Source organism: Chrysochloris asiatica, unplaced genomic scaffold, assembly GCF_000296735.1.
Source record: "Chrysochloris asiatica unplaced genomic scaffold, ChrAsi1.0 scaffold00254, whole genome shotgun sequence".
NCBI lineage: Eukaryota > Metazoa > Chordata > Mammalia > Afrosoricida > Chrysochloridae > Chrysochloris > Chrysochloris asiatica.
This window is the reverse complement of record NW_006408772.1, coordinates 391324-401473: the sequence shown is the minus strand read 5'-3', so window position 1 is coordinate 401473 and position 10150 is coordinate 391324. Positions and strand designations below refer to the sequence as shown.

General features: G+C 35.0%; 1 protein-coding gene across 1 annotated transcript in view; it reads left to right on the top strand.

Annotated features, from left to right (window-relative positions):
• Positions 1–3245: 3245 nt before the first annotated feature.
• The window catches only part of LOC102830676 (transmembrane protease serine 11G-like), a 44926-nt gene continuing 38021 nt past the window's right edge, over positions 3246–10150 (top strand). Inside the window, exons 1-3 of the mRNA XM_006873783.1 lie at positions 3246–3387; positions 4130–4248; positions 9494–9561. Coding sequence (XP_006873845.1) covers positions 3246–3387; positions 4130–4248; positions 9494–9561 — 329 coding nt within the window. The remainder of the gene's footprint in view (positions 3388–4129; positions 4249–9493; positions 9562–10150) is intronic.

The following is a 10150-nucleotide window of genomic DNA, read 5'->3' as shown; positions in this document are numbered from 1 at the left end:
TCTTTTCTTGTCACTAAGCAAAGAGTACCAAACCAGAATAATTTTAGATCTCTCCAGAAATCAAGAACTCTGAATGTGTCATCTGAAATGGCACAAACATGACACTTGAGTTAAGACTGATGTATGTTGGGATGGGAAGAATTGCCTCTAGATTCTCCTTTGTCTAGACCTCAAAGATACCTGGATCATCCCCACTCATTCCAGATCATTGATGTCCTAAGGGACTCTTTTTTTTTTTTTTTTTTAAAGCACCTTCCTTTAGTCTTTATTCTCTTCCTGATTATAAAAATAACATATTTACAATAAAATTCATATTTACAAATAAATTCATATATGATAGAAAACTCAGAAACAGAAATTTTCCCCAGGATCCACTCAGGTGATTACCACTCCCCTTAATAAATACTCTGACAAGTTTCCTAAGCACACGTTGGTAAATAAAAACAGTAAGCAGAATTAAGTGGAATCCTACACCTACATGTCATTTTACCCTTGTAGTCGCTGAAAAGTATTTCATCCTACCACTGGTTCTCAAGAGAGCTCCATGCATTACTTTCCAGAGGAGATCCAACTACATCTTGCATTTAAAAAAAAAAAAGCTAAGATATTATTATTGCCCAAAGTATTAAAGGTATCATTGGATGAGGGGAGAAAAAGGAAATAAGAAATGAGCTTGATGAAGACAACAGTTCAGAAAATCATCAGTTAGTAAAATAAACCCCTAACTCCCAATTCTAGCAAATACCATAATTTGACTTTAAATTTCAACTTTGGGGAACAATCACCTCTTTATCAATCAATACAACTGTAAAAGTTACTTCTACAAATCTTTCTCAAGATCATGACATAAGGATACTGCTTGGAAGTTCTTGGATTCTCAGGGAAATAAACTGAAAGCATGGGTTGTAGCATATGAAAGAATCATCTGTGTGGTAGCAGCGGCAGGGGAGTCCAGAATAGATTTCAGCTTTTGGTAGAAAAAAATTTTGATTCAACCTCACTCAGCTGCACTTGTAATGTTTCCAAAACATCTTCCATCTATTTTAGAGATTTTTCTATCTCAACTCTGCTTTCAAGATTAAAAAGCTGCTTATCTTCTGACACATTTTGCTTTTCAGAAGACCCTAAAATATAACTTTCAGTGGCCTTGGCACGAAGGTAAAATAAGTATCTTTTGAAATCAAGTTTCTTGGGTATGTACCTATAAATATAGCCAAGCTGGAGGGAACATCCTGTACAACATAGAGTCTCAAGAATGAGACCATCTTCATTTTTACGTTTAGATAGTTCCAACTCCATAGCAACATTACGGGAAACACAGTGGAGCAGGATGTAGTCAGGGTCCTCTTGTTTCGCCACCCAGCTCAGTGAGTCCCCAGAGGCTGCTGGCACCCAGAAAACAGGAACACCAGTGCCCTCTCCTCCTACATTTCCTTGCCCCATGCCTCCTCCGTGTGGGCCGAAGGTTTCCAGCCTTCAGAATTCCACATGCTGGTCCTCTCCTGCAGCAGCAGCTGGTAGCTCGAGTCTTGGAAGATCTGCTAGACCAACAGCGAAGAGTCACTGACTTGCCCTTGCCCATGTCACACATACAACTAATAGAGGAGCATCTTTTGTGACAATATAGCAACTAGCCACCCACCATTGCCTACAAATACCCTGCGTCCCAGAGTGCTACAAGAAAAACCCCAAGGGACACTTCATCTGATATATTTCATCATTTATCCAAAAGAATCAACAGATCTTTGTTGGGAAAAGTGCAGCCAGAGTGTTCCTTGGAGGCCAGGATGGCCAAACTTCATCTCTCATACTTCAGACATATTGTCAGGAGGGACCAGTCACTGGAGAAGGATATCATATTTGGTAAGGTGAAGGATCAGGAAAAAAGAGGGAGACTCCCAGAGAGATGGATTGGCAAAGTGGCAGCATCAATGGGCTCAAGCGTGGAAACAATTGTGAGGTTGGCCCAGGACTGGGCAGTGTTTCATTCTGTTGTGCATAGGGTCTCTATGAATCTGTACCGACTCGATGGTACCTAACAACAACAACAGCAACTTTCTGCTTTACTACTACCAGATAGTGATCTTTGAGAAAATGATTTCTTCTCTTTCAACAGAACTAGAATCAGCAGGTACCTTTTGCTTTCAGAAACATATTTCTGTCTAGTTTCTCTCTAGATTAGATCTCCCCGGTCCACCATGCCTGGCCCCTTCTCAACTATCTCAGCTCTATAATTGCTCAAATTTTATCTTTAGACCATGGGTCTTGACACTGAGATGGGGACAGAGCTTTGTCATATTTTTCTGAATCCACAGGGTTTTCTATATGTCAGTCATTTGCATGCCATTTTCATGGTTTTTTGTTTTTTTTTTTTGCCATTTCTGCATGCCATTGAGACTATTATTTTAATATATTTCCTTAAATTGACTACTATTTTACTGAAATAAAATGTAGGCTTACTCTATACAATATGATCAATTTAAAAACTCAGATTTGAAATCATATAACCTTTTGAACTAGATATTTATCATATGCCACCAGCTGTTTTCATGACAGATGTCCAAAATTAGAGGACCTAAGTTGTCACTTTTTGGTTGTTAATTATATTGATTATCTCTTCTTGGCTTTGCTAATCACTCCTTCTTTATAATTCTTTATTCTTGTTCCTTTTCTTAAGCACACCCCATTGTAGACGCCTTTCATATACATTACAAATTACTTGCCTCATAACAGTGGAATGTGGATTTAAGCAAAAAGGTGGAAAGGGGGCCCAAACAGACAAAATCCTAGGTGTGTCTTGCTTCATGTCTAATTTTGAGGTTCTAGTAATGGTTCTGTGACTATGTATTTTCACACCAGAATGAGAAGAGTAACCAAAATGTCCCCACTTTCTAAGGCTCACTGTGATTTCAACCACATGATCTAAAGCTATAGTATTGATTCATTTACAACAACAAAAACTTTCTAAAATTTGAAGTTCAGTGGGCCAGGAAATACATGAAACAGTATATTCAGTAGTCAAATATAGTATAATACTTACCTTTTGATTAAAATAGAAAGTCAGATGTCAAATGTATTGTTATTACTAGTAATTTTTTTCTATTTTTCTTAAAGGAAAATAAATTCAAATGTTACCCAAAACAATACAAGCTCACCATGAATTCCAGGAAATGATTCTATACCACAAACAAACAAAGAAACATGAGACTTTGATTCTGGTGTTCAAATCCTATCTATTTTTTAATATGCAACTCTCTTTTAAAAGGCCAGTGATACTAAATGGAAGAACAAGCTCACTGAGACCATGGATGATTGTCCTTATTATCACAGCTGTTGTCTTGGTTCTGGCAATAATTATCGGTCTCCTGGTTTATTTTTTGGCATATGGTAAGTATCTATTTCATTGTGCTTTTTAAAGAATTTGAGGACCCACTGAATTTATTTCAAAAGCTTGATTTTTTCAGTATATCCAAAAAAAAAATTTTATTCAAATAAATGTTTGCACATTTGGGAAATGACAATCCTTTATATATAAAAAGCACCTCTAGCATTAAAAATTTGCTTATTTCACGATAATATTATCTCTTGAGTGATATAACATTTAATATGAATTAATAAATCTGTATCCTATGTTATTTTGTGGTTTAATATATTTAGTAAACTGAATAGAAAATATTTTAGTAACAACTCTACCTTTGAGGTCAACATATGAGACTAAGCTACATCCTGTCATTATTTAATTAGCAGCTTAAGGTAATCAGTTATCACTAATAAGTGGCCATTGCATCAGGACATAACTGATGACTATGCGAATATATGGAGTCCTGGTGTGGCACTGTGGGCTAATGCATCAGACTGCAAAGCCATTCGAACTGCAAGGTTGGAGGTTCAAGCTCACCAGGTGCTCCTCACAAACCCTATACAGGGTCACTATGGGTTGGAATAGACTCAATGGCACTTAAAAACAGCATGTGAGTATCTGATCTTAAGAAAGGGTGAGAGGGACATAATGATCAGCAGCTATTGAATGTTTAATTTCCAGAGTTCACCTATTCTATACATTTTTTTGTGTTGTCCCCTCCACTTCTCACATGACCTAAATTAGATCTCATTTTATTCTCCCTTCCAGATCAGAAGCCTTATTATTACCAGGCTTCCTTCCAGATTCCCAGTATTCAATACAATCCTGATTTCTCAGTAGAACACTCAAAAAGTGGGACTGACCTAAAACAAAATATCCATAGTGAGGTAAGTCTGAACTTCGCATTATCGCATTCTGATAATACTACTGTGAAGAACGAGGTTTGAGCAAGTAGCAAATTGAGAGCATGTCTAATTGAATCTACATTAGCATTGCCTGATAAAATACAGTATGCTCAATTAAATTTGAATTTTATATTATACTGAAAATATTCCCATGAAATATTGAAACATGCTTATACTAAACTTTATGTCTCCACTTATCTGAAATCAAAATTTAATTAGGTATCCTATATTTTTATTTGGTAAATCTGGTCATTCTAAAATATATTATTTAAAAACATATTATGCAAAGATAATTGCACCAGAAACTGAGCAACATAAATTCAACAGACAAGTAAGTAGTTCAAATACAAAGCAATTTATTAGTTATCTGGAAAGATAACACAATAATTGGGGTACCAACAGTATCACTTTACATCATTTACTAAGCACTTACTATGTGCATGATTCTGATACATTTTCCATTAGGTGACATAAAATCCAACCCAACCTACTGTCAACCAGTCCATTTTACTTACTGGTTTTCTAAGACTGTACATATTTACAGAAACAGACACCCTTATCTTTCTCTCACAGCAGCTGGCAGGTTTGAACCATTGACCTGTAGTTAATAGCCCAATGCCCAACCCACTATATTCCAGGAAATATACCATAGAAAACACATATAGGCTCTGCATTGAAGACTTTAGTTATGTATGTGGCCACAATTGAAAACAGCATTATGAGCCAAAAATGACAGATGATTCCTGTCAGGATGAGAAATATTTATTCAGCCTAAACAAAAACAGCAGGTGATAGAGTGAATTGAAGGATTAAACTGAGTGGGACTGGCATGTGCTTTTGTTTGTTTGTTTTGTTTCTATGATAGTTGAACAACAGGATGTATATAATTAATGCCACTGAACTGTACTTACAAAGATGATTACTGTTGTCACATGCCTTTAAAAGTTGGTTCTGACTCAGTGACCCTATGCACAGCAAAAGAAAACATTGCCTGTTTCTATACCAGCCTCACAATTACTGTTACGTTTCAAACTATTGTTGCTGCTGCTGTGTCAATCCATCTTGTTTGGGATCTTCTTCTTTTTCACTGATGCTCCACTTTTCAAACCACGATGTCCTCTTCTTCAGGTACTGGTCCCTCCTAATATGGCCAAAGTACAAAAGATAATGTCTCATCATCTTCACTTCCAAGGAGCATTCTGGCTGTACTTCTTCCAAGACAGATTTGTTTGTTCTTCTGGCCATGGGCACACAGTCAATATTTTTTATCAACACCATAATTCAAATGTATAGAATAAAATACAACTCAAAGTTAAAGATGGTAGAAATTTGTTGTTGTTATTAAGTGCCATTGAGTGATTCTGACCCATAGTGACCCTGTATGGGGTTTCCAGGGAGCAGCCGGTGAGCTTGGATCACTGACCTTGTGATTCAAACTGACTCTGCAGACTAGCACATTAGTCCATAGCACCACACCAGCAAACATAATGGATATCAGAAAAGAATTTAAAACTTACTCTTGAGTGTAGAGAAGCTAAAGCAACTGGAGGAAATTAGGGAGTAAAAGAACTGAACAAAAATTTCAAAGGGCAGCTTGAGAAGACAAAGTCTGGTATTATAATGAAACGTGCAAAGAATTGGAGTTAGAAAACCAAAAAAGAACACTCTGAGCATTTCTCATGCAGAAGGAACCTCAGTTTTCAGTACTGAAGGATTCTCTAGGCAAAATACAAAATGATGCAGGAAATATCAAAAGAAGACAGTAGGAATACAAAGAATCACTGTATCAAAATGAATTGGTCAATGCTTTACAATTTTAATAGGTATCATATGATCACGAACCAATGGTATCAAATGAAAAAGTCCAAGTAGCACTGAAGGCATTGATGAAAAATAGGTTTCAGGAATTAATGGAACACTAATTGAAATGTTTCAACAAACTGTGTTGAAATACTGAAGATACTTACCATCTATGTCAAGAATTTGGAAGATAGATACATACTGGAAGGGGGATCCATAAGTGTGTCCATTCCAAACAAAGGTGACCCATCAAAATTAGAAAACCATCAAACAGTTATCATTAATACTGCAAGCAAATACAATTTTGCTGAAGACCATAGAAGAATTGTTGCTCTTGAGTTATGGTGTTGGAGGACAACATTGAAAGTGCCATGGACTGCCATCAAGTCGGTACCGATTCATAGTGACCCTCTGCACAACAGAACAAAATACTGCCTGATCTTGGGCCAACCTCACAATTGTTGCCATGCTTGAGCCCATTGATGCTGCCATTTTGCCAGTCCATTTCACTGGGGGTCTCCCTCTTTTTCTCTGATCTTCCACCTTACCAAACATGAATTGAGTTTGGATTGACTTGATAGCAGTGGATTTTATACAACTCCTTGTTATATATATCTCCTTGTCATGGTTTTCCCAGTAGGATCACAAATGGACCAAACCTCTCTGAGGCTATAAGTCAGAGGGCTGTAACTCACCTCACTGACATAGTTTATTGACCAATCCCTGCAAAGTGCATATTAATCAGAGGGCAGACTGCAGCCCAGGAACTGACAAAAAATATCACACCAGGTTGTTTAGAGTTTACCCAGGAAATGCCAATCAACCTGGTAAAAGATTCTCTAGAGTAGAAAATGAGGGCAAAGATAATTTCTCAGGATTTAAGAAGAAATGTTCTCAAATGTTTTTCCAAAAAGCAAGACAAAAATACTATATAAAAGAATTCATTTCACCACACTACTTAATGCCTCAACTACAACACAAGGATAATTTTATCTACCTCCCAAAGATATTATGAAGATTAATTAATATTATAAACACAGATTGTGAAAAGTAATGTGTTAAAATAAATATTAGCACCAGTTTTCTGTTCTCTCACAGAACTTTCTATGTACTTCTTAGAGCATTTACTAGTTTGTTACATTATTTTAAAAACTGTATGTCCATAAACCACCCTTAATGTGTTACTTTATTTATGCTTAGGGTTGTGCCTTCTTCTTAAATTTCTGGTGCCTTTCTCAGTGTCAGCCATGTAGTAGGACCATAAAAAATACTTGTCAAAGTGATTAATAGTAAATAAATTGTCATTCTACTAATATTGGTTGTGTCCCCTAAAGTATATGTGCAGACAACAAAAATAAACGAAATACAATAACCTAAAGCTCTGGTAGCATAGTAGTTATGAATCATGCTGCTAACCTCAGGGTCAGCAGTTCAAAACTACCAGCTGTTTCATGGGAGACAGATGAGGCCTTCTGCTCCCGTAAAGATTTACAGCTTCGGAAATCCTGTACAGGGTCACTATGAGTCAGAACCGACTCCATGGCACATAACAGCAACAACAAACCTGGGGTAAGAATTTTTTTTTCTATAAAGGGCCAGATAAGAAATATTTTCAGCTTTGTGGGCCATACATTTAATGTTCAGTGACTCATCTCTGTGGTTGTAACACAAAAGCAACCATAGACACACTGTAAACAATCAAGTGCCGCTGTGTTACAATAAAACTTTATTGACACTGAAATTTGAATTTCATATAAATGTTACGGGCCCAAAACTATTATTCTTCTGTTTGTTTTGTTTTTTACAACCATTTAAAATGTAAAGATCATCGTAGATCATGAATCATACAAAGTAAGGCGACAGGCCAGATTTGGCTCAAAGGCCATAGTTTGCTGACCCCACATTTAGACTATGGGTTTCAGTTATAGCAGATTTCCTAGGATAAAAGATTAAAATCAATAGTAAAATGGAGTTTAGAAATTATCTGTAGATTTCTTTACCCACTAGTTATGTATTCAATTATAGTGGATACCATATTACTCATAAAGCTGTGATTTAAAGGAAAATATAAACAAGAAATAATAGAATTAGAATGGAAAAGGAAGAGGCGCGAAGATATTAGATTCTAAAATCTAGAAGTACAAGTACCAAAAAATGTTAACATTAGTTTCTCTAAATAAGATTTAGTAATGATTTTAATACTTTAAATTATACTTTCTAATATTGTTCATTTTTTCAAATTATGAGTATGAATTAATTTTATAATATACACACATTTGTCATATGCATATTTCATATAATTTCCTTTTAAAAGTTGTCATTCACAGATAATTTAAAAGGTAAATCATGGTGATTTTGAAAAATAACAATTTCTCAATAAACTTTCATTCACCAACCTGTCTATTATATTATATCACAGGGTATTTCACCAAAGAAAATTTCATAAATTGAATCAGTGGAATGAGACACTTGTTCAACATACACCAATATCTAAGTTTGCCAACTCATCTTTTCTGACTTAATTTGAGACTCAGTATAAAAGAAGGTTTGGAATAGGATCATTCCTTTATCCTGACAAGACAGTTTGATGAGTCAATTGTGATGCAACAAATTGTTGTTTTAAGTAAAAAACAATTTGTTTCAGGAATTTATCCCACAGAGAAATTGTCCCTCTAGGAAGTTTAAAATGACAGTAAAATGACATTAATAGTCGTATCCTATTTTAAGTAATCCTTTCATATGTTTTATTTTAAAATAAGTATGTCTTATGAATATTCAAAGATATTCTGAAATAATAAATATTTCCACTCCCTCATTTGCCATGGTATCAAATTTTGGCCTGAAAAACTGATTGTACAATCACATCCATGAAGATGATAATTTTAAGCTTGAATAGTAGTGGATGAAAAATAGGTGATAAATCCATTTACACTGAGCTTTCAAAAATACTCAAATTCTGAGTCCCCATCCACAACTATGATACATTTTATCATAGTTAACATCCAATTTCATTTCATTTTTTAAATTCAGCTTTTTATATATCAATCAATTTTGACCATAAGACAGCTTGTTCCATTATCAATGATCTTTATGAGAACAGAATTATGCCCAAATGAGTTTCTAAGAATTGCTGTTGTTAAGTATCATGGAATCGGTTCCAACTCATAGTAACCCTGTAAAGGGTTTCCGAGGCTGTAAATCTTTACAGGAGCAGAACGCCTCATCTTTCTCCCGCGGAACTGCTGGTAGTTTCGGACTGCTGACCTTGAGGTTGGCAGCCCGACTCGTAACCACTATGCTATAGTTATACCCAAATACCAAAATAGATGCTGTTCGAGACACAGCAGGTTTTATACAAGAATATTTGTGACATATTGAAACTAATATTTAACAAATTTCTGTTCTGTTGTATTTTTTTCTTTTTCAGATAGATACGATATTTCAAAAATCCAGTTTAAACCACCACTACATCAAGTCACATGTTGTCAACTTTAGGTAATCACAACTAATTAATTTGTACGATGAAAAGGCAAGTTTATGTTTAGTTAGTTATCAGTTATTTATTTTGGAGACAAGTTCTAAAAATTTTAGATACATTAAAAGTAAATCTAGTTTAACATTATTACATTTAATTGCTATTACTTCTGTATGAAGTACCTATACTGAGAATTTCTTAACTTGGGTAGAGATGAAATATTTTCTACTGGTTGTTGTTTTGAAGACTTTTGCATATTGATTGGATTCTTACAATCATTAACTGCTTATCTCAATTTTATTATTTTTTTCCTTAAAATCAGCAGCTTTTATAATTTCAAAAGTATAAAATATGTATTCATAAGCACACCTACAGATACAACATTAATAAATTTAATAGGCATTTTAAATATATTTCCAAGAAAAAAAAATACAAGGGTAAATTTAAAAAAAAAGAATTGTTACTAAGGTTTTAGTTAAAACATGTTGAGTGTGCTGTTGAGTTGGTTCCAACTCAGCGATCCTGTATAGAGTTTCCAAAAGTAGCTGGTGGGTTTGAACTGAGGTTATCAATACAGTGTTTATCCTACAGTACATACACAGGTTTATT